The sequence below is a fragment of the Martes martes genome (assembly GCF_963455335.1).
Source record: "Martes martes genome assembly, chromosome: 8".
Classification (NCBI taxonomy): Eukaryota; Metazoa; Chordata; class Mammalia; order Carnivora; family Mustelidae; genus Martes; species Martes martes.
The window spans coordinates 127,124,193-127,149,823 of record NC_137895.1 but is presented as its reverse complement, the minus strand read 5'-3'; the positions used below and the strand labels follow the sequence as shown (position 1 = coordinate 127,149,823).

At 39.9% G+C, this 25,631-nt stretch overlaps 1 protein-coding gene across 4 annotated transcripts in view; it reads left to right on the top strand.

Annotated features, from left to right (window-relative positions):
- PRTFDC1 (phosphoribosyl transferase domain containing 1) overlaps positions 1-8,039 on the top strand; it is a 94,375-nt gene extending 86,336 nt beyond the window's left edge. For 3 of the 4 annotated variants that reach the window (XM_080811310.1, XM_080811311.1, XM_080811312.1), the window contains exons 5-9: positions 1,187-1,204; positions 2,570-2,652; positions 3,149-3,195; positions 6,143-6,219; positions 6,759-8,039. In XM_080811310.1, the coding sequence (XP_080667436.1) occupies positions 1,187-1,204; positions 2,570-2,652; positions 3,149-3,195; positions 6,143-6,219; positions 6,759-6,806 (273 nt within the window). In that variant the 3' untranslated portion in view covers positions 6,807-8,039. The remainder of the gene's footprint in view (positions 1-1,186; positions 1,205-2,569; positions 2,653-3,148; positions 3,196-6,142; positions 6,220-6,758) is intronic. The other variant, XM_080811313.1, reaches the window with a different exon arrangement.
- Positions 8,040-25,631: the final 17,592 nt, after the last annotated feature.

The window sequence follows — 25,631 nt, the reverse complement described above, 5'->3', positions numbered from 1 at the left end:
AAAAATGTATTTAATGACTAAATGACTAATAACTATACCTGAGAGAAAAACAGTTCCAGAAAGATATTTCTTCCTAAGCAGCACGTGATACATAAAGTAAATATGGTTTTGGTTGGTTGAATAACACTTTCATTACTTAAATCTCTTTTGCACTAGACGTAAATGAGCTTTCTAAGATGTAAGGCTTGGTAGAATTTTTAAAGTATCGTATGAATCACAGGGAGAAATAAGAGTCATCCAAAGGAAAACAACTTTACATCATATCCACACCCTTCAGTTCATTGCAATGTCATATTAACGCAGTCATGTTTTAATTCGGGCGACAGTATTGACATATAACTACTAATCCATTTAATTGGTTGGTTTTAACTCATTAATCAGTGTCATCAGTTATTAGTCCTCCATTCAGTAAATAATTGCTAAGCATCCATATGCAGCTCTATATACGCTAGGGACTGAGAATAGTAAGCAAGGCAGACATGATCCCCATCCTCGTGGAGCTTATATTCTAGTGGGAAGACAGGTATCAAACAGGAATTGAAATGAAACATAGTCAGTGTTTTTAGGGGAGAAGGAGAGGTAGACCTTGAGAGCACATAACAAGGAACCCAACCATGCTTCTTAAAATATCAACCAGGCAATTCATAGAGCTCTCCCTAGCCTACCCCTTCCTCGATGTTGAAAATCCAAGAGTAAACACAGAATCCCCAATGACTAGTAGCTATGCAGGAATACAGGACTGTCAGAGCCGAATATATGATCGTTCTGGAGAGCACTGTCTCGGTTAACAACATAGTTTATGTGGCTCATTTTCCTGGTAAACTCTTATAAACTTTGTGTGCCTAGGAATGCTTGGATGGGGTGCTTGCCGGAATTAGGGACGTGGGGTGACCTTGTGGATAGGTCTTCAGACGGGTCTAGGATCTGACATGACCCTGCTAACCTCAATATAAATACCAATATAGTAGCACCAAATATTTGCAGAAAGACTGTTAACATGAACCTGGGATACCTACATGACCACCGAGCATTTGAGTTAGATGGAGGGGGGAGGACCAGCTAAACAAATTGTGAAATTTCTAACTGTAAGCAAAAATGTGGGTCTGTCTTGTGAGCCAGATTTGCATCGTATTCTTAATAACTGTAGTGTTGGTTTTTGTTTGTTTGTTTGTTTGTTTAATTTCAGAATGTCCTCATTGTTGAGGTAAGCTGACTTTTCTTGATCCATATGGGGAAGTTGAAAGAATCTAATGGTGAGTTTTGAAATATAGAACTTATTATCCAATTGGTCAAGGATTTATTGAATTTCCACTGTGCACATGGCTCTCCAGATTTCCTAAGAGCTAACTAGAATCAGTGGCCTGAAACGGCTTAGAATAAAAGCTTTGGAATAATAGTTTCGTGGTACTTTATCCATTTTTATGTCTAATTTCATGCCCGTCTACGTTGGTTCTTCTACCAATGTGCGAATCGGGCATTTTTACAGAGGAGGAAACTAGCCCAACAGAACGAAATGTACGTAATAGCAAAACCAAGGTTTGAACTCTTTTCACCTTTGAGTCAGTCTTCTTGCTAATGACCCCTAAGGACTTCAAACAATTCTACCTTCAGCAACCAAGTCATAAATACAATCAATTTTCAAATGGCAATCCAAGAGAAAGCTATAATTTAATTTAATTTTCTGCTAAAAAAGAAAAATGGGAGAGGACGGGTCCTACGGAAACAGTGGGCTTAATGCGGCACATGGCCACTTTTCCTTCAAGAGCACGCCTGTCTTATCAACTGGCAGGAATTCAAGAGAGCTGTTTTCAAGCTTTTGTTACACAATTGCCTGTGTGTGCCATTTGTATCTGCAGTCCTCCCGGCTCAGACCTAAGCCAGGAAGTAAACCCTCTAGCCAAGCGAATTGCCCAACCCTGGCTAAATTCAGACCTGTTGTTTTGATAATCAGCTCCCGACAGCTGATTTCTGTCCCAAGGACAATACATTTCTGCTGCCCATTCTCTTCTAATTGTGTAGCAGCTCGTCAGCAGAGATGAGCCGAGGCTCACTGCAGCCTCGCACCCTCAGAATTCACAGGCTGTCACCAGCTGCCGTCCAGACACATCTCACTTCCCGGCCATAGAATGCCCTATTGAGTGGGGAGGGCAAGGGGGAGGTGTTTATCCATTCAGTGTATTCAGATGTACATCCCATGTCCATGAAAATTCATGCGTTCTGTATTGTGTCGCATAACCTCGGGGCCAAGTTTAGTCCTTGAATGCGCGTGCACGAGTCCCAGTGTGCTCAGCGAGCAGCCCCACATGCTCTCCAAAGGCCGAACTTAGATTTCAACATGGCTCAAGGATTCCAAGAGGAAATATTCACCGATATACTCCCCTAAACCCAGCTTCCAAGAGAGGCACCTGTCTAAAAAATGTAACCAACCTCGCTTCCTACTTTGACTCCATCTGATGGCAATTCTAATTATGATGCATTATTAATAAGGCATACAGTCATCTGTCTTGATGCAAAATCTGTTATGCCGTCCAAATGCGCCCGGCTGAACGTGTCTGTCCTCTTTGCAAAGGATGTTGTTGGAACCGGGAAGACCATGAGGGCGCTGCTCAGTAGCATAGAGAAGTACAAGCCCAACATGGTGAAGGTCGCCAGGTGAGTAGGACATTCATGTCATCGATGCTTCTGTGTGTCCAGATAAGCCCAAGAGAGGCGCTAACACAGGAGGTTGTCCCCAAAGAGAGCAGTCTTTTCCAAACCAGTGACCCTTTGCCCTGGGGTGTTATGGCTCGACCACACTGAACAAATAGCCCATTTGACTGCCAGCCCGAGACAGAGGAAGGGCAAGAGGACATGCTTTGCTGGGTGTCTGAGCCTCTCGTTACTGTGCCTCCATTAGCGGCTTCCGGGAGCAGCTGGCGAAGCCTGGTGCCAGCGCCTCTCTCCCTTCCTTTTATCTAGAATCACTGATGTGGTGTCCCTGTAGCAGGAGCATGAATTAGGGGGCTGGGATGGTGCCCCACATGCTCCAGGAGGTGGGGGAAGGGGGATACCTATTTTAATGATGTTCAGTTCTATTTGCAATTCCCAGAAGTTTTATCTGGATCACTAAACGCCTTTCTTTTTTTTTTTTTTTTTTTTTTAATGGTAGTTTGTTGGTGAAGAGAACACCTAGAAGTGACGGCTTTAGACCTGACTGTAAGTGGTTTTTGTTTCTGTTGGTTGCTTGCTTGGTTGGCTGGTGTCGTTTCGTGTTGAAGAATGTCTGGTTTCCTATTTGCCAGCATTCCATGTGATGCAGAAGCTGTAAAGGTTTGATAGTCCCGCAGATCTCCCGAGGTCTCCCCAGCCTTGCCAACAGAACCCTTTACAACAGGACAGAACCCTTTACAATGAGAGTTTTTAATCTCCCAGTTCACGTTTTTCACAGAAACTCTGTTGTATGCAATGGATAGTTTTGTGTTCAGGTTTTCCATAGCACCTTAAAGCCAAAGAACTCAGCTAATGGGCTTCAGAGGGGTAGAGGGAGACTTGATCCCCCCAGACTGGCTGACACACAGGATCCCTGCCTCGGCCACTGGCCCTGTCAGTCAGACCGGGAAGGCACTGTAAAGGCTTAGAGGGATCCTCGTACCATCTCCAGGAACTGTCACCAGACAACGCTCAATGCCAACCTTCAGGTAGCCTGAATTTTAGCATGCAAAAGGGGGAAATTCAAGACACCTCTCCCGTCACCCTCAAAGGAAAGTTCAATAACGCAGAGAATTGGCCGAGGAAGTATCTCCATATACCATCTTCGTACTTGACTTCATATGTCTTGGAGGATTTGGCTCATACAGGGCACTTGGCTACTCTCCTTCCCATAATACGAATAGTTCCAATGCCAGGAAGAATAAACAAGCGGCTTGATTACTTATTATTCTAACACTAGAGGCGACTTTTTTTCACTCACATAGGCAGACTTCAGCTTGATTTTTATAACTTACATTTGCTCTAAAGCCTCTGGGATCATTTTGGCTGCAGTTCTCATCAGCAAGCTGAAAAAACATCAGAGCAAGAGAAGCACGCTATGGACGGGTAATGACATTTCACAAGTGACTCTTTACTCTAAAAACAAGTTTCATCCATGCTGGGCAGATAGAACCAACAGCATGTCCCCGTCCAGGTCCTGGCCTGGAGAATATAATCTGGATGCAGTAAGGTTAGGCAAAGTTAGTAAACAGCCATCTTCGAAGGAAATCATGGAAGATCTCACAGAGAGAATTTAACTGAGGTTGAAAGATTCGCTTCAGACCTAGCCAACTAATTACAGATTATTTGTGTCACTGACAGCAACAACATGAATAAAATAATGGCAGATAACACCAGTAAGAGGTCACGATGGCCCTCCACTCTTCCAAGGGCAACACAGAGATCAACACATTTCCTCCTCACAGCATTCGTCCAAAGTAGTTGCTCTTGTCATGCCCATTTTACAGCTGAGGAAATTGAACACAACAAGGTTCAATGGTTTTGGAAGGTCACGTGGCCATAAGTGTAGAGTCAGTATTGACCCAAGTCAGTCCGGTTCTGATCACTGCCTTACTCTTGCGCTACGTCTATAAGTAACATCTGTCAAGTGCAAATAGAAGTGTAGGAAATGCACCCATTTTCCATCTGGACGTAGGTCACCCTGATTCCTAACCATCCTTCTGATCTACTGATCCAATGTCCTCCTTTCACTCCCTGACAGCTCTGAAGGTTTGGCCTTTGGAACTGGCTTTACCCAGTCCCAGGTGCCATGCCTACTGTAGGCATTGTTCTGTTCCCTGTGATGTCGTTACTATGGTGACAACCCGGGTGCTCTGGGATTTACTAATACCGTTTTAGCTGGTTCAGAATCTCTGTTTCTTCTCCCTGGATTTCTCAGGCTTGATACTTTTGATTCCTTTCTCGTAATTGAGTCTTTCCCGTATGCTCAATGACATCTTCTTTATGCTCTGACATCTTTTCTTCTGTTCTAGCTTCTCCTCTTTGATTATTTTTCTTAAGGCAATGTACAGTGTGGAGGGACCAAAGGGGGTTTCTATCAGTGACATATAATGCAATCCTTTAGAAAGTAAGCCCGTCTCCTCCAGCACTTTCTACAAGCAGGAGCTAGTTGCCTACTCCATGTGAAACATCTTTGGTCATAGGAGTCAAAATGGTGGTGAGTAGTCACCAGAGGAACAACTTTCCCCATGCTCTAAGTCCATTGGCTATACTGAAGTCCAGTTTCATAAAACTGAGTTCCTCTCTCATCTGCAATGCTGTAAAAAACAAACAGATTCAAAAAAATTGGAAAGAGTTTAAAAAACCATTGGACGATAGGCACATTTATTCTGTTCCAAGACCTGTAAAGAAGGACCACTACTGCCTGTTCCTTAAAGATCCTTTTCCATAAAAATTGTCTACCTTTCAATACATTTTTCCTTTGTTTAACCGAAGTACTTCATACTGCATTTAAATCCATTTACTCCCATTCTTCCCACAATAGAGATAGAGAGTTAATTCATATCATCTGTCTCCTGGATTCAAAGACTAGTGTTAGAATAACCCTTAGCGTTCTCGTCCTCAAACTGAACAATCCCACTTCCTGTCATCTGGTCTCCCAGGTTTGGCTTCCCAGCCCTTTGTCCAGCTGAGGACACTGAGCACAGTAGGAGAATGACTTCCTAGTGGCAACAGCCTGTGCACCTAGTCAAGTAGTACAGGATTGGAATACTTCTGTATGAACTGCACTTTATGCTTCCAAAGTATTTCCTTTGGCATTACATCATTGGATACTGCTCGCTTCGGAACCACGGGGCTCCATGACTATCTCACACATACTTCATGCTCTCCCCTGAGCTGGCTGAGCCCTTTCTCAGCTCTGTGTGTAGGAGTACAGCCATTCTTCCTTGTATGTTTGCTTGTCTACCTGTCTACCTGCCTACCTGCCTAGTCACTCTGGTCCAGGACCTATTGGGCTCATCCTATGCTTTGCTTATCATTTTTCTCATTTGCTTTTGCTTAAATGAAAGATCCTCTGTTTTAAGTGCCAACATTAGCATATGGTGGCTTTCTACTCATTTGATTCCTTTTTTTTTTTTTTTTTTTTTTTTTTGTTCTCTCTCTCTCTCCTCAGATGTTGGATTTGAGATTCCAAACTTATTTGTGGTGGGTTATGCCTTAGATTACAATGAATACTTCAGAGATCTGAATGTAAGTCATGCATGCAAATCCCTAACCTCCTTTTCACAAGAACTGAACTTAACAAATTATTAAAATGGTAGTCATGATGGCTGCCACTTACTGAGTATCTTCTGTGTCGGGACTATTCTGGGTACTTTGCATTCCTAATTCCAATTACGGTTGCATGCAGTTCCTATTCCCCATTTGGAGAAATAGTTTCAACATATATACATGGACTCCTAGTGTAGACCCCTCAGCTGTGTGACCTTGACCAATGTTGAATGATCTAGAGGTAAACATCCTACCCAAAGTGGACCAATTTTGTCCATTTTGTGACCTAGGGAGCCAGATTCATAATAGAGCTCAAAACCAGAACAATGATGAAAGTTTTCCAAGCATTCGATTAGGTCTCTTTAGATTTTCTATACTTGCACACACATAAATGTGCACACGTAATTTGAATGAACACTAACCAATTTTAAGATGACATTCTGTTATCACTGCATTACATTCTCTGCACCTCCTATTTTGCTGAGAAACCGAGTCATTTAAATCCTCTATTGTTTCAGCACATATGCGTGATCAATGAACATGGCAAAGAAAAGTACCGGGTCTAAAGGAGTCAATTCTCACCGGCGACTCTCCAGATAACATCACAACTTACAACCACAGTCAGAATGCCAGCATGTAGAGTTTGTCTCCCTAAGCATCTTCACTCAGCAGGATATAAAAGAAGAAAAAAAAATGTTTTAATGAGAGAGCTTTCTTTTCTGAGGTTATAACGTAAAGAGTACCAAAGGTTGTTAAGGAAAAGAAAGCAGTGCTTTATTTGACTTGTTCCAAATTAAATACTCTGCCTTGTGACTCATGAGTTCTATCTACCTTCACACTCTCTGCAACTTCACCTTTCTTGATTCCAACACAGCCATTAAGCTTGATCACCATACCCCCACCTAGTGACTCAAATATTTCTCACTTAACTTTTTTTTTTTTCTAATATTCCATTTTGGTAATATTTTGCAATCTGAAGAAACTGGAAGGCTTTCCAGTTAAGCTCCGAACCCAAATCCTGGGAATGTGACTAGATTCCCATACTAAAAAAGGAGAGAAAGGACAATTTAATATAAATTTCTGTTTGTGCATTTCTGGCAGGCCGTTACTATTTGCTTTGACAAAGCCTTTTTGAACTGTAGCATATAATGAATCTTAATGATGTTATGAAATGAGCCTTTGCTCAGTGCTGTTGATACTGGCTTCCGGTATGTGATAACGGTGTGTCATGTCTGCATGGATGTACTCAACTGTGCTTAATACTCTGAATTTTAATTAGAAAAAATACAATGGCAGCAAGGCCCTCGTTTCTAAGCTGCGTCTTTTTATTCGTGTGGGACATGAGCAAATGGCAGAATTCGCGGGGCGGGGGTTCAATTCAAAACGAAGCAAGTCTGAGGTTTTTCCTCTTATTTACATCAAAAGACAAGACACTGTTATATATTATCATCGACATGAACACAGAGGTTGAATAATCTTTTTGAGTGATTTTAGAAGGCTTATCCGACAGCTCAAGGCATTACAGAAAACCAGCACACTTAAGAAAGTTTTTTCTGAATAACATTTTTTTCCATTTCCACTGTTTCGTGAGATGTTTTCTAATTTATGGGAATTTTAATTGAAAGTAAACTCGAGTGCCAATAGAACTGGTTTTTTTTTTCCCTCACTTCCTAAAAGGAGAAAATGCAAAATAAATAACTAAGCGGCCTTTGTTTGGTTCTGAACCATATGTGGCATATTGTTATCAGGTTCTAGCTTCCTTTAAACTAATAAAGAATAAAAAAACCTTGTCACATTTCATAACTGCTTACTGTTTTTCTTCCGCCTTTGTATTTTTTATATACTTTCAGCCATTAAAATGTGTGAGCCAGTAGCTTAAATATACTACTGCATATATCTTTCCTGGGGCTTTATTTTTGTTAACCTGGAAAAAATCCAGTATATGCACTAGTATAAGCAAACGATTAAGCCAGACTTGATCTACTGCTTTTTTTTTTCCTTAAGCTTGTTTGTAAGACAAAGAATTTTAGTTGTAAAAGATTTTCCTGAATATCTTTGTTCCAGTCAGAGAAGAAAATAAACCACACCCAGATATCCCAAGTGAGAAACCAGCAAAGGGAATTCCTTTTAGCTTTGTTCCGTAGAAGAATCAGTAACCAAGTTAGAGATTGAAAATGCTAATTGGCCAGTTTCTTAAATTATCAAATTTGTGTTCTAAATACAGTTTCCACTATGTCACCTTTATATCAGAAGACCTAGAAAAACCCAGATACATTTGATTATAAATATAAAATTATCCATAATCTTTACAAAAGTGTTTTCTTTAGAATGTTGAATTTTAGCAAATGTCAGCATAATTTCTGAGGACTGTATGTTTATTTGAATTAGGAAGAAAATTGATCTGCTTCACAAAATCTTGAGAAGGACTTGTGCTAGTTAATGCTGAAAAAGAAAAATCCATTAAACACACAAGTTTAATCATTCCTGCAATTTTTTCCCTATCACACAATATTTTGACAGTGATATCCAAGAATGTCATCTTGGGAAAAATAGTATTTCCTTTTCTCTTGCAAAACTCTAATCGGTTTAATACCTCAGGGTTTTTTCAATCCAGACCAAAAATGTGAAAACTCATAACCTGCTTAGCAACCAATGCATTTATTAATTTGGTGTTCCAAAGCTGATTGGTGGGGGTGGAACAGGGACAGATGAGTGTGTGATGTTTTATTTGGATTCAGTTACAGTAATTAGTAATACTTTTACTACAGTAATACAGTTACCTAATCAGTAATACTTTGGGATATTCCAAACAAATGAGAATGCTTCATTATAAATTGGTTCTTTCTTACTGGGTTGGAATGTATCCAATATTGAACCATGCACTCCCAGTGTGAACTGCAGATAGTTGAATCTTGATGCACCTTGTTTAACCTTTGGATGTCTTCGGGTATAAAATGGTTTACCATGTTCCAGGCCTTCTGAGCATTTTTTCAGCCTCCCATGGGATGAACTTGGGTTTCCCCAATGGAGAGAGAAGGTGACCCATCCCACTTCTAGAGAACTGGTGTCATGGAAATATTTCCTCACTTGTGTGATAGAGGTAGTATGTTCTAGGAAATCGAAACCCTAAATCACACTCCCCACCCAGATGTCTGGCTAATTTGGGCAAAAATAGCGTTTGGGATTTGGTGTTACTTTGCCATCATAAAGTTCCTTTGGGATCACCAGATGATACTTGAGGGCTGGTGGGCTGGCTAGTTTCAGGAGGGGAGCAAAGGGATTGTGGAAGGGAGGTTTGTGCGTTGATGTTGGGATGCATGTAGAGGGATGGAAGGTGTACACGGAGAAGACTGCTTTGTTCCTTGGCCCAGCCATCTGCCATGTTTGGTTCTGAAGCCCGTGGAGAGAAGGAGACAAAGATCCCAACTGAAAGAGCCGCTTTCACCATAGCCTTTGGGCCACACACTGGGACAGACAGGCCATTGACATTTCACTGAGGGTCATGCATAGTCCACTCCCAACAGAAAAAAAAAATGTTTTTGCCATTTCTCGGCCCAAAGAACCCCCTTTTCTGTCTTTTTCTGCCAGGGTGGGTTTTGCTCAGAGATTAGGAGGAGAGGCCATGAAAACAGAGTGGGATACTGAAGTCCTACATTTTCTAAGGGGGAGAAATAAGCCTGAACTAATGTTACTGTGACTTACTTTGTATCCAGAGCCTAATGGGTGTTGGCTAGTAAATAAGCTGCAAATGAGGATAGTGAGTGTAGACGACTCTTTCAAGAAACCTGGCTGTGAAGACCAGAGACACATAACCACAGCTAGAGGGCTTTTAAAAGTCGGGAAAGGCTTGTACGGTTTTTATTTCCTGTGGAAAACAAAAAACAAGTGAACACTAGAAACAGTGTATTCATTATCAATGGCTCTGTAACAAATCACTCCCCAAACTGAGTAGTTTAAATGAGCAATTATTATTTCCTCAGGGCTTATGAGAATTAGGAGGATGGAGCAGGCACTGTGGGGATGGTTTGCTTCTGCTTCGTGGAGTCTTTTGCTTCAGCTGGAAGTTCCAAAGGCCGAGGGCTACACCCAAGTGACAGTAAATGGTCCAACGTGGCAGCCATTAGCCACATGTATGTGTTTAAATATAAATGAACGAAAATGAAATAAAATTTAAAATCCACTGCTTCATTCGCATTAGCTACATTACCACTGCTCCATGGCCTCGTAAGGGAGTGAGTTACCATATTAGCACAAAGAAAATTTCCACCATCCCAGAAAGTTCCGTGGGTAGCTCTGATCGGAAGGTTTGCCTGGGGGTTGATACTGGCTGCTGGCAGGAACCTTAGCTGAGGCTGTGGTCAGTCAATTCTTCGGTGTGATGTCTCCGTGTGGCTCGAACTTCCTCACAACATGGCAGCTGGGTTCCCGAGGCAAGTGCAAACAGACAGAGACAGAAGCCGGTGGAAGCCATACTGTCTCTTAAATGAGAGGCTCTCTGCCACCAAATTCTGTTAGTCAAAGCAGTTACAAAGACTTTTCTGAGTTTAAGGGGAGGGAACGTAGACTGCCACCACTTGATGGGAGAACATTATAAGACCATCCAGTGGGGTAGGATGTATATGGCTCTGGCCATTGTCAGAAAACTGAAGATGAAATCTGCCACAGAGAGGTTATTCCCCTGCCCATTTTCCACTCATAAGATTAGAGAAGAAGCTGATTATGCAGTGGTCATAATGCATAACTGAAAACACGCTGCTTGCCTAGATTTTTAAGAATGACAGAATAGGGGCGCCTGGGTGGCTCAGTGGGTTAAAGCCTCTGCCTTCAGCTCAGGTCATGATCTCAGGGTCCTGGGATCGAGCCCTGCATCGGGCTCTCTGCTCCACGGGGAGCCTGCTTCTCTCTCTCTCTGCCTGCCTCTCCGCCTACTTGTGATCTCTCTCTCTCTGTCAAATAAATAAATAAAATCTTTAAAAAAAAAAAAAAGGAATGACAGAATACTGGGACTCCTGGGTGGTTCAGCCAGCTAAGCATCTGACTCTTGATTTTGGCTTAGGTCAGGATCTCAGGGTCTTGAGATGGAGCTCAGCATGGAGCCCCACATCCGGGTCCGCACTGGGCATGGAGCCTGCTTAAGAGTCTCTCTTCCTCCCCCACCGTCCCTCCCCTTCAAAAAAAAAAAAAGAAAAAAGAAAAAAAGACGACTACTACTTAGCCACCTGGGGAAAGATGAAATGATAAAAAGAACAGCGGAGTAGCCCACCTTGATTATAAAGGTAGAAATACATGTTTTCCCACTGATAGTGTCTGGACCAGATTAAGAAGACTTTGAAAGAGCAGTTTTATTTCTCTTATTATTAAGGTGCTTAAATTTGAAAAATAAAAACCATAGTAAAATAGTTTTTGCTTGCCAAGTATTCTGTAAATGTAAATTCAAGCGGAAACTTTAGAAGTAGTTCCGTTTTTATAGGAAGGAATTGCCATATAATTTGGCCAAGAACCTAATCCAGAATGGGACTCCCTATATATATTTATATAACATCATGCTGGACATAGTACTCACCAAATCAATTAAAAAACATTTTTAAAACAACAAATCACTGAATACTAACCAACAGGGCTTCTGATAAAAACTGCTGTGTCTGATTTATCTAATCTCCTAATATTGAGTGACAGAGCTGGTGGACTGGAAAAAGGAAGTGCTGTAATTTGTCTTATCTTTATTTGAACAACGCCTTTGGTTGTGCCGCGTGAAGAATATTCATCTATAGCCTGGGAAAATGACTTATGCTGCACTATGTACACTATGTACGTAGCTGCTGGGTGACTGCGTGAATCTTTATAGTTGTATTTAGTAGAGATCTATCATGAGCATAACAAAACATTGTGAAAGACTGGAGCCCAGACATTGAGTGTGTTGACATTTTGCAAAGATCTGGCCACAACTACCGTGGGTCGTGCACTATACACGATCTTGACAATAACTCAATTTAGTATCTAGCATGAAACCCACAGGTAGGAACGTGGCACCTCCATTTTAGAGATAAGGAAATGAGCACCAAAGAGATGAAATCACTTACCCAGGGTCACAGAGCTGTGTTCAAAACAAGATGTGGAAACAGTGTTATTAGACTGCTGGGTCAGTACTCAGTACACAGCGCTGAGTTCATGGACCTTGTAGGAAGTGTGTCCGTAGATTCGCAGTAGATAATCAGGTGAGGAGAAGAAAGAATGGTGTCAATAATAAGAAACGTGTTCAGTCTTTGTTCCTGGTTCCTGGCACAGAGCTCCTAAAATCCTTGGAATTTCCAAAGTAGGGATGGGTTATTTTGTTACTCTTAACAAGCCCCTTTTATCTACCTGAGTTTATGCTAAAGTGGTGACTTAGAGTGGGACCTGTCTAGAGAGCCTCAGGTTGGGGCCGGTCACCAGAAAGACCAGTGACTGGGGGATTGGAACTTGGAGCCCCACACACTGACCTCTGAGTAATTATGCAACTGGATCTCATTTGCTACTATTTTTATGCATCTACATTCAAATATGAAAGAGTCCAATAATGTTCTTCTATTATTTTTACATGGTTTTGGAATCAGGATTATTTTAGCTTTAAAAAGTGACATCAGCTTTTACTTTTCTTCTGTTTTTCTCAAACAACTTGCATAAGATAGAGGTTCTCTGTGTATTGAAATTGTTAGGACTTAAACATTCTCAATGTGTATATAGACATTTCTTCTTTTTATTCCATTTTTTACTTGCTTCTAATACTTTTCTCCTTCCCCTGCCCCAACCAAAGAAACCAGTTTAACCTTGTTCATGTTCTTCTAGTGGATTTTCTTTTCCAGACTGGTGTACTTGTCTTCTAGATTCCCTTGAGTATTGGCTGCCACAGTCCCCCGCCGCCCCTTCCCTGCTTCCTGGAGGTCTACACCCTCCCCACGGTAATCACAGCCAGTGACTTGCAGACATGTGAGCACCACGAAATCCCAAGTGGGACTCCGTGGTACGTTTCATACTCTGAACTCCCTGGGGGATCAGGCTGAAGTTCTGCACATCCTTGCTTAGTTTCCTCTGTCCTGGCCTGCTTTCTTGCTTTCTTCACTCTGTTCCTTCTTAGAGCACTCCCTCAAGACAACACTGAAGAATGAGTGTGCCTGAACACTTTTCTCCAGCTCTGCTTCTAGGAGGGCAAAGTGCAATCCACAAGTCAAATTCAGCCCACAGCCTGTTTTGACAAGGTCTGCAAGCTAACAGTGCTTTTTCATTTGTATGGGATTGTTAAAAAAGAGAAAGAGAGAGGAAGAAAGGGAGGGAGGGAGGAAAGAGAAATGAAGGGAAGGGAAGGGAAAGGAAGGGAAGGAAGAAAAAGAAAAACAAATATATCAATAAACATCCTATGTAACCTGCCAAACCAAAAATATTTACTAGCTAGCCTTTCATAGAAAAATTTACAGACCTCTGTTCTAGGAAATCTGGCTTAAGATATTTCTCTATTCTTTTGTGTTCGACTTCATTTATTTCTGGTCTTAAAAGACTCTATTGTAAAAAAAAAAAAAACTATTTGAGCTGAATTATTAGTTTTTTGGGTTTTTAACTTTCTGTTTTCTGATAAAGATCTTTAGATTTCTCACTTTCTTAGATTTATTGTAAATACTGGTGTATTTGGACTTCATTTCTGCCGTTTTAGATCATATTTCTCATTTATAGTATTTTTTGTCTCTTTTTCTCTTTTTCTTAGATTTCTTGAGAAAGATTTGTTTCTTATGCTGGTTTGAAAGTTACATCATCAATTTTTGTTGTCATGGTCATTGGCTTTGGGTTACTAAGACCCACTCTTGTGTTCATGATTTTTAAAATCTTAGTATCTATTCTCCCCCAATATGATAAGTATTATCACTTGTCCAGAAGTTAAGTTCTAAGGTACAGTGTGTATCCTTTCTTTTATTCTTTAGTTCTAGCTCTTTCATCTTGTTTTTTTGGTTTGTTTGATTTTTTTTTAAGGATTTTATTTATTTACTTGAGACAGAGTGAGGGAGAGAGAGCAGGAGCAGGGGTAGACGGAGAGGGAGAAGCAGGCTCCCCACTGAGCAGGGAGCCTGACACTGGGTTTGATCCTAGGACTCTGGGATCATGACCTGAGCCAAAGGCAGATGTTTAATGGACTGAGCCAACCAGGCGCCCCCAGCCATCTTATCTTCTTAAGACAACAGAAATTTTGCCAAGGTATTTGACTACCTTTATTGGCTCTGTCTCCTATGCATCCTGGCCTTGTCTCTCTTCCTATTTAAATACTACCTTAAAGCAACTTCTCATTGTGTGTGTGTGTGTTTATGATAAACCTTCTAAGCCTTCATATGTGTATGAATACTTTTTTATTGTGTTCTCATTTTGAATGAAAAATTGACTGGATATAAAATTCTAGGTTTCAAATTATTTCAAGACTAATTCACATTATTTGTTGATCTTCTTATATCCTATATTGCTCTTGGGAGCAGGATTTCCCTCTGATCATTGTTTCTTTGAAGAGAATCTGCTTTTGCTCTCTGCGCACTCTAAGAAATGTGTTGCTTTCTCTCCTGTTGGGCACTGGACATTATAATCTGAGGACTTTCATCTCCTCTTTTAGTTTTGAGAAATTCCTGGTCTTTATTTCTTCCACCATTTCCTCCTTTTTTTTTTTCCCCCTCTCTCTTGGAGGTTTTATGATTCCGACCTAAGCACTTTCACCTCAATCTTAGCCACTCCTTGACTTGTCTATCTTAACTCTGTTCTTTCCTGCTGCATTCTGGGAAGTTGCTCAATAGGGTCTTGCAACTCACTAATGCATGTGTCAGTCATAACCCTCTGGCTGTCCTTCTCATTTACGGTGTTCTTTAGTGTAACTATTATGTTTTTCCTACCTTATATTTTTACTTGGTCTCTACTAATGGCTTCTTCTTATCGATACGTGTCACCCATTATCTTGCCCCACCTCCTAGAGTAAGTTTTTCATGTTTATTTTAAAATTCAGGTGTGTTTAGCTCAGTAATTCTCCTTCAGATTATGTTCAGCATAGGTTTTCCTGTACGATCATTGTATTCTTTGTGTATCTAGTTATTTTGACTTGTGAGTTCACATCTTCCTGGAGGGATCAGCTGCTTTGGGGGAAAGGTGTAGTGCAGAAGGTCAAACCCTAGTCTGTGCTCAACCACGCGTGTCGTGGTAAGGGGAAAAGATTATCCCAGATACCACAAAACTGTTGTTGATCACTATTCACTGCCATTCCGGCAGCCATGCCCTTGGTTTCACGGGAGTTTTCCATTTAAACTCTTAAGAGGCAGCACTAGGAGAAAGCAAGCTCCTTTGGTTACAACCCACCAGTCCTAGGTGTTTACAGAGAAAGTTCCCCTCACTTCCCAGAGTGAATGCACAAGGCTGGCAGCTCAGCCTATACTGGTTTTCATCAACTCCCCAACACTAAGGCTCTCTGTGCTCCTGCATTTTACCCTCCTGGCCAAGGAATTGGCTACTGGTATTGTTCTGTGGTGAAGGCTCAGGACAATGGGGTGGAGGGAAGGAGGCAAAAACAAAACCATCTTCCAACCACACTCACTTTGCTGCCTCCAGCCACTCCCCAGCCCCCAATCCACCTCTGGGCTTCAGTTACCCACCGCCCTATACCTATACGTCCTGTTCCTCCAGTTGAGAGCTGTTGTTAATTGATTGAAACCGAACCTGTACCCCCCTTCTCACTTCCGTAGTTTCTCTAGGGCTTATGTGAGGGGAGGGATCCAGTAGTCCATGCTTGTTTCTGCTTATCACCTTTTATCCCCTTAACGAGACTTGACTTACAAATTTACAATTACATTATGTTCATTATAAAATATATACAAAAATAGACACTATGAAATAATGAATGAGATAAATTCAGTGTCTAGACTTGTGAAAATTTAGATATCCTGACTGACCTCCTTGCAGGAAATGATAAAAAATTCTGGATGAAATATTTCTTTTTAAAGATTTTATTTATTTATTTGACAGACAGATCACAAGTAGGTGGAGAGGCAGGCAGGGGGCGGGAGCAGGCTTCCTGCTGAGCAGACTCAATCCCAAGACCCTGGGATCATGACCTGAGCCGAAGACAGAGGCTTTAACCCACTGAGCCACCCAAGCGCCCCTGAAATATATTGTTTAAGTCATTTTAAATGCACTCATGAACTGTTACCAAAAAAAAAAATATACATATATATATATATACACACACACACACAAATTGCTCAAAGGTTGAAACATGAGTAAAAGCAGAAACCCAAACAAGTAAGTTTGCTAAAGCCAGTTTTCATCTTAAGACTCTGAAGGCCATGAGAATGAGCCTTAGACCTCCAGCAACAGGGAGACTGGGTTTCAGAGAGGAGGGTGGGGGCATCCGCTCTACTTTGAAACCCTCACTGCATTTGCCCTGAAGTCACTCTTCCCACATGCTGTTCCTGGTCAGTGACTGGGCACAGTGAGACCTAAGCCAGTTCTGTTCCTAGAGAACATGGGGGTCCTTTGTTGGGCATATTTGTCTCCAAGACTCCATGATGGTCTTGCTGAAATTTCCTTAGACCTGTACAACAGTCTAAGATGCTTCTATCCTCTATTTTTCCAGATCCCTCCCCACTGTCTCTCATAGGAATATTCCATTGTAAATTTCTTATACATTTAATCTCATCATGGCATCTGCTTCTCAGAGGACCCAAGCCAACACAAGAGTATTTACCAAACTTGCTGCACCTGAGATTTCATTTTTATTGCCTTGTGAGGTGTAAGGAACAGGAGAGCAAGCCCAGGATTGGGGCCGGGTAGGAGTCTGATCACAGAAACACCTATGGCAAAAGTGAGATTAAAAAACAGCAACAGTGTGATAACCTTAAACCTAACCACAACAATAATTACATTAAATAGAAAGAGCCTAAAGGAGGGGTAGATAAATTTTTTTTTCTGTCAAGGGCCAGATAGTAAATATTTTATTCTTGCTGGCTATATGGACTTGGTAGTAATGAGTTATCTCCGCCTTTGAATGCTAAAGCAACCATAAACAACATGTAAATGAATGATTGTGGCTCTGTTCCCAAAAAAACTTCATTTGCAAAAATAGCCTTTAGTCCAGGATCTGTAACTCACCATCCCTTGGCCTAAACACCCCAATTAAAAGGAATAGATTGCCAAACTGGATAAAAATCCAAGGCCTAACTATCTATCAGAAACAAACTTTAAAGATAAAGACACAGATAGGTTCAAGGTAAAAGTATGAACAAAGACATAACACTCTGATACTAATCAAAAGAAAGCTGGAATGTCTATATCAATATCAAACAAAGTAAACTTTAGAACAAAGAATATTATCAGAGATAAAGAAATACATTTTATGATAATAAAGCAATTTATCATGTGGCCATGACAAACCTAAATGTTTATGCACATAATAACAGAACTTCAAAATACATAAATCAAAAACTGAAAAGTGTGAGGAAAAATAGACAAATCCACAATTATAGACAGTGGTTTCAACACCCCTTTTTAAACAACTGATAGAACAAATAGGACTAAAGTCAGTAAGAAGGGTATAGTAGAGTTGAACAGCACTGTTGATTAAATTGACCTGATTGATATTTGTAGAACACAACGTCCAACACAGAATATACACAGGGCAGGTAGATCATTTACCAAAATATACCATATTCTATGACATAAAATAAGTCACAAAAATTTTTAAAGGATTCAAGTTATATAAAATGTGTTCTTTGACTACAAGGGAATAAAAGTAGAAATCTTTAATAACAAAATGAACTATCTCTTGAAAATCCCAAAATATTTAGAAACTAACAGAGGTTTAAATAAACTCTGAGTCAAATAAGAGGCCAAAAGAAAAATAACAAAGTATTTTGAACAGAACTAACATGAAAGCACAATATATCAAAGTTTGTGGGATACAGCTAGTGCAATATTTAAGGAAATCTTAGAGCACTAAACACATATTAAAAACGGAGAACAGGGCGCCTGGGTGGCTCAGAGGGTTAAAGCCTCTGCCTTCTGCTCAGGTCATGATCCCAGGGTCCTGGGATTGAGCCCGCATCGGGCTCTCTGCTCAGCGGGGAGCCTGCTTCCCTCTCACTCTCTGCCTGCCTCTCTGCCTACTTATGATCTCTGTCTGTGAAATAAATAAATAAAATCTTTAAAAAAAAAAAAAGAGAACAATTTTAAGTCAATAATTCCATCTTTCACTGTCAGGAACTAGAAAAGGAGGATCAAATTAATTATAAAGTATATAAAAAGAAGGAAATTATAAATGTCAAAGTAGAAATCTATAACATAGAAAATTGAAAAATGATAGGAAGAGATCAATGGATTAATAAATGGTTGTTTGAGAAGATTAATAAAATTGATAAACTGTAGCTACACTGACCAGAAAAAAAGAAAACACACATTACCAATATCAGGAATGAGGGAGCTGATACTACTACAGATTCCACAGATATCCAAAGGATAATAAGAAAGTATTAACAAATTCTTATGCCCAGAAATAAAATAAGCTAGTAGAACTAGTAAGTTTAATAAGGTTGTAGGTTATAAGATCAATATACAAAATCAAATGTAAATACTAGTGACAATAATCAGAAATTGAATTTTAAAATATATCCTTTACAGTATCAGTAAATATGAAATACTTAGTGATAAATCTGAAAAAAGATATGAAAGGCTTGTATGCTAAAAACTACAAAAAGTGCTGAGAGAAATTTAAGAAGTTCTAAATTAATGGAGAAAAATATTTATTGTGTTCTAGGCTCAGAAGATATAATATTGCTAACAGATCCAAATGAAATCCCAGCAAGACTTTTTTTTTTTTTTGGCAATAATTTAAAAAACTGAATCTAAAATTCATATGAAATTCAAGGACCTAGAATAGCCAAAACAACTTTGAAAAAGAATAATGTAGATTAACACTATCTAAAATCAAGTTACTATAAATGTACAATAATTAAAATAGTGTAGTATTGGTATAAACACAGGCAAATAGATCAGTGGAACACAGTAAAGTGTTTAGAAATAAACCTATCTCCACATGGACAACCAAGTTTCAGCAGAGATGCCAAGGCAGTTCAGGGAAGAAATTATAGCACTTGGTACTAAAATAATTGGATATTGCATATGCAAAAAATATGAACTTTGATCTGTGCTGCACACTATATAAATAATCAACTCAAAACTGATTATGGGCCCATATATAAAATCCAAAACCATAGAATCTAGATAAAACCTTTGTGACCTTGGTTTAGGCAGAGACATATTTGATAAAACACCAAAAGTAGGATATACAAAAGAACAAATTAATAAATTGCACTTTATCAAAATTATGAATTTCTGATCTTTGAAAGTGTTAGAGGAATGAAAAGATGGGTCATAAACAGGCAGAAAATATTTACAAATCACTTATCAGATAAAGACTTGTATCTAAAATACATAAAAACTCTCAAAACGCAGTAATAGGAAAACAAACAACCCAATTTTTAAAATGGGCCAAGCATTTGAATAATTACTGCACCGAAGAAGATATACACATGGCAAATAACCGCAGGAAAAGATATCAACATCATTAGTCATTAGGGAAATGCAGATTAAAGCCACAATGAGACAATACTACAGATCTATCAGTATAGCTAAAATTAAAAAGACTGACCACCCCAAGTATTGTCATGCATTTGTAGAATTGTGCTCATACACTGCAGGGGGGAATTTCCAATGATAAACAGCTCAGTTGTTTCTTAAAATGCTAAATATACACTTGCCATAAGATCCAACTATCTCACTCCCGGGTATCTCCCAGGACAAATGAAAGTGTATATCTAGAAAAAGGCCCACAAATGTTGATAGCAGCTTTATTCATAATAGCCCAGACTGGAAATATTTCAAATATCCAACAGTATGTGAATAAAAGAATTGTGGTCTACCTATACATTTAGGATGCAACTCAACAACAAAAGTGAATGAACTATGATAGACACTAAAGCATGGATGAATCTCAAAATAATTATGCCAAGTGAAAAATGCCAGACCCTGTCCCCCAAAAATAGAAAGAAAAGAAAATACTGTGTGATTCTTTTACATCAAATTCTAGGAAATGCCAAGCCATGTATAATGACAGAGAGTAGATCAGTAGCTGCCTGGGGATGTGAGAGGAGAAGATGACAGAAGGTAGAGCAGGAAACTTTAATCAGTGTTGAATTACCCTGACTGCCGTGATGATTTCACATGTATATACACATGCTAACGATGCACAAATCTTATACTTTAAATATGGGCAATTTATTGCCTATCAATTAAACTTTAATAAAGCTGATAGAGAAAATAATACAGGTAATATAATCCCTCAAATTAATCCAATCAGAAATACACTATGGGTGACACGCACACTGTGTGGCCAACCCTTTGAGATTATAGGCTCAGGTCATTTGCAACGCTATACCTGCAATGTGACATTGGACACATGGGCCATGGGAGGGCTCCCGTGACAATCCATATGGTAAATGGCAGCAGGGTTTAGCTTCTTATTTTTAGATTTAAAATAAGAAACAAATAGAAGTTTTAGTATTTCCTGCCCACCTAATGAATCATGTGTGTCCATCTGGAGCTATGAACATGAAAGTCCACGGACATCCACAAAAATGATGGGAAGAGCAGAAACTGAGTGGCTGCCTCACCTTTGTCACCAGTGCCGACACAGCTGGGGCACAAGAGGCAGCTGATAAGTATCTGTTGATTGCATGAAGTGGGGCTGTCCTGTTGACTGTAGAACTAATCTGACTTTTTCTGGAGTTCCAGCACCAGTTCTGGGAATAAAGGTGATAAAGAGAAAGCAAAAAATTGCAAAGAAGAAAGGGAGATTAGGTTTCTAATGACAGAATAAAGAAGCTTAGAGAAAAATCTCTGGGTAAGGTGGAGGTTTGGAGCTGTTGGGGTTTAATTCAGATGTTGTGAAGGTGAGGGGCTAACCCCCACTTGTGAAAATCAAATGCAAGGGATTCCCATCTTCACTGGGATCAAAGAAAAGACACTGCCCAATGTGACACCTGAATGAATTCTGATATAAGGAGGGAATTTTTTTCAATTTTCTTTCTAGCAGACACTGTAATACCTTTGACATTAAAAAAAAATTTTCTCTGAAATGTGCTTTTGGGGGTACAGAGGGGAAAGTGAAAGGTCGTGGAAGCCGTAGCTAGGATCTCTCCAAGTCCTTGCTACTAGGTGACGCTATTAAGATTTTCTAAATGGGCAAGTGTGAAAGGTATTTAAATTTAAATCTCCTTTCAGTACAGAACCTACATTTTCTCATTTTGTACCATTGTTTATTACACAGACCGCAACATGCTTTAATTAAAAGAGCTGCTAAACTTTGCTTAGCTGTGGTTGCACCCTATGACTCATCAGCTTTTTCCTTTTTTCTTTTTAAAATTCAATTCAACAACATCTGGTAGCTTATATAAGGAGAGAGGATGTTCTTTACAATCAGTGATTTTTCTGGACAATGTGTTTCTGCAATTGGCAGACTTCCATTTTTCTCTGAGTTGCTCTCTCCATGTAGTCTAACACTGGCATCTTAATTTTTTTCCTAAAGATTAAAACATGCAGAGGTTTGGGGCACCTGGGTGGCTCAGTCAGATAAGTGTCTGCCTTCGGCTCAAGTCATGATGTCGGGGTTCTGGGATCAAGCCACACCATGCCCCCTCCCCTCAGGCTCCCTGCTCAGCAGGGAGTCTGCTTGTCCCTCTTCCTCTGCCCCTCCCCCCCCCCCAGCTCCAATGCTCACTCTCTCTCTTTCTCTCAAATAAATAAATAAAATTTTGGAAAAAAAAAGGTGCAGGAGTTTGATCTAATATTGCACAATAAATTCTTGTAATGATAAGTTCCTAAATCCCTTCCGTTCATTTGTTCTGAGTTGGTCCAATCCTGAAAAAAGAAAACTAGCAATAATTGCGAACGAATTAGAAGAAAACAAAAATATCAGTCTTAGACGCTTCCCAAGCCAAACAGTATTTCTTTTCTGGGATTTTATATTAAGAAATCCTTTTAGCCTCTTTGATAACCACTAAAAGAGAAGATAAGGATCAGAAATTGCAAAATGTATCCCTAGCTAGACATTATTTTTTTCTATCCAGATGTTTTTAACATCCTTTTTGACTCACAGGGCTTGAGACAGAGATAAACTATGCGTAATATTCATACTCAGTGATCTTGAAACACATCCCTGAATTTTTTAATGTTCCTGTGTTGGTCTAGTCTGTTTATTAGTCTTTGAAATGGGAGTGCAGAACTAGGCTTATTGTCTACAACAGAAATTACATTCACTTGAATAAGATCCTTTTACAATTTTCTACTACTGTTTCTTCAGGAAAAGAAAAATGTTAGCTCAAGCCACTAACGTCTATTTGCATCTCCATTTTTGCCAGGGAAAAAAATGCCCCAGGAGTTAAAAAGTAAATGGTAATCAAATTGAGCAAAGAGGTAATTATTGACTCCAGATACTTAAGGGTATCAAAATGAATTTTAGGAAAAAATTAACCTATACTGGTTGACACCCAATATAGGTTAATATTGATTATAGATAAGATATTAATCAACAAAAGCTATGTTATGCTTATCTTTGCATGGAACTCTTCCAGCTTCCTAATAATTAGATAGTTCACTTGAATATTTGGTAGTTTTAATAAATGTGATATTTCTCATTTCTTTTTTAATTTTCATTAGAGACTAAACTGTGTCATCAAGCCCAAGGAGAAAACAACTTGGTTTTAAATAATGTGTTTGGAAGAGAAATTAATACACACATTGAATATACTTACAGCAGAATTCTTTGAGGTCTTGGCATAGTTTCAAGTGTGGCTGATGTTTCAAAAGGTCGCCAGCATGTCCCCGCCCTGTCTCCACCCTTAATGAGACTTTAAATCCACTCATTCTTCTGTGAACAACATACCAGAGTAGGCAGGTGAAGAAATGACTATTTCCTTGTGCATTCATGTTCCTGGCAGCACTGTTCACAATAACCCAGGGGTAGAAGGAACCCACTTTGTCCATTGGTGGATGAGTGGATAAAAATGTGATCTGTCCTCAGATTGGAATATCATTCAGCCTCCAAAAGGAAGGAAACTCTGTCACATGCTACATGGATGAATCCTGAGGTCATTGTGCTAAGTAAACTAAACCAGTCACAAGAAGAGAAATACAGTCGACCCTTGAACAGCATGCAATTGAACTCTGCCCATACAATTAGATGCAGACATTTCTCTATAAAACAAGACAGGACTGAAAATGCATGGTCTCTTCCTTATGATTTTCTCAGTAACGCTTTCTTTTCCCTAGCTTCCTTTATTGTAAGTATACAGAATAGAATATGTACAACATGCACAATGTGCGTTAATTCACAGTTTACGTAATCTGTAAGTCTTTTGGTCGACGGTCGACGGTAGGCTGGTAGTAGTGAGGTTTTGGGGGAGCCCAAGGTTAGATGCAGAGTTTTGACTGTGTGGGGAGTGGGTGCCTCTTACGCTCTGTGTCATTCAAGGGTTAACTGTACTGCGTGATTCCATTTATAGGAGTTACCTACAGTAGTCAAACCAGCGGCTGGGGAGAGTGGGTGATAGGGAGTCATTATGTAATGGGTGTAGAGTTTCAGTTTTCAAACATGAGAAATGTTTGAAGTTTGAGTTGAAGGTGATGAATGAGTGAATGAGTGAATGAATATGGAATTACTCTTCCTTCAGAAAGGTTTTTAATTCCCAAAGTTTATCTCGCTTTAAACTTGCCCATTGCGGGGAAAGACGAAAGGAAACCTGCTGTTATCTCAGAGTGTCCTAAAAATAGAAGATGCACGTGTTTCTTCTTTCCTTGCTCCAAAGGTGTTAAGTAATTCATCCCGCCAAAATCTGATGGGGCTTGAGAAGTTCCCAGATTTCAAGCAGGAGGATTTCTAGAACTGAAATTTGAAAGCAACTGTGTTATTTTAAGAGGCTTGAAGCTTGCAATCAGTTCATACCTTCCCTTCCCTGGAGAAGTCCTCCTTCACATCAAATGGCCCAGGAGATAGGTTTTTCGATAAGGAGAACAGGACCCGGAACGCAGGGAACGGACATGTAGTACAAATACCAGAGCATCTGCTGGTCTGTCTGCTTCCCTCTTGTGCTCAGCCAAGGCACTGGGGTCCATTTCTGTTGTGTGGGCGTGCAAGGCAGCGACCAAGGAACTCAAATCTCTGTTTCAGATGCTCCCCTGTGCAGCATGTAATAATGCAGCCTTCGGATCATTGCCTGAGCGGCTCTGGGTGCACACAGGCTCCAGGCGGCTGAATAAAAGCCCTTTCTGCCCTGAAGTCTGGGGAAGGATGAACGTGACCTTCATGGAAGATTATCTGCTGTCACTCCATTATCCACCCTGGTCCAAGATCTCTTTCCTAAGTCTAAGCTTCACTCTTGTGGGGAGGAGGGTGATTTCTCCACTTTCCAAACACGCTAAGTATTTCCCCTGGGCATTAGTTTCTGGTTTTCTCTGGCTTTATGAAGAGCCCCCCCCCCTAAGCGTTCCAAAAGAGAGAGGCCTTCTTTTTGTTGTCCGTGCAGACTCGTTCATTCATGTGACAAATATTCATCATTTAATATATAGTAGGCATTGGTTCTTTACCATTTAATTATTTTGTTTATTTAATATTTTAATTAAATGTTTTTAATTTAACTAATTAATTTAATGATTATTTAATATTCTAATATTTGCCATCTATTTAATATGGCCTTTTCATATCCTAGATTTGGGCCCTTTAAAAATCAGTGGGGAAAAAAAAAATCAGTGGAGTATCTTGAGAATGACTCTCTATGTTTAAACAATGATCTTGACCACCAACACAATGCTAGATATCTATGAGGCATTCTTAAAAACATTACACAGAGGGGGGTGTGGGTGGCTCAGTTTGTTAAGTGTCTGCCTTTGGCTCAGGTCACGATCCCAGGGTCCTGGGATGGAATCCCGCTCTGATGGTCCTGCCAGCAGGGAAACTCCTTCTGCCTGCCACTCTACCTACTTGTGATGTGTGTGTGTGTGTGTGTGTGTGTGTGTGTGTGTGTGTGAACTAAATAAATAAAATCTTAAAAAAAAAAAAAAAAAGAAACAGTGGGAAAAAAATAAAAATAAAAATATTACACAGAATCTTGCTTCATTTCCAGAAATAAACAAACCAGTTATGTTTCAACATAAAACAAATATATTTTCTGAAATGCATACGGAGGGCATCACAGTCTTGCTCACAAGCATCTACACCGGCCTTGAACACCGACACCGGTGACCCAGCTCTAGTGCGGGGCCCCCCATCCACGCACGTGCACTGAGACAGG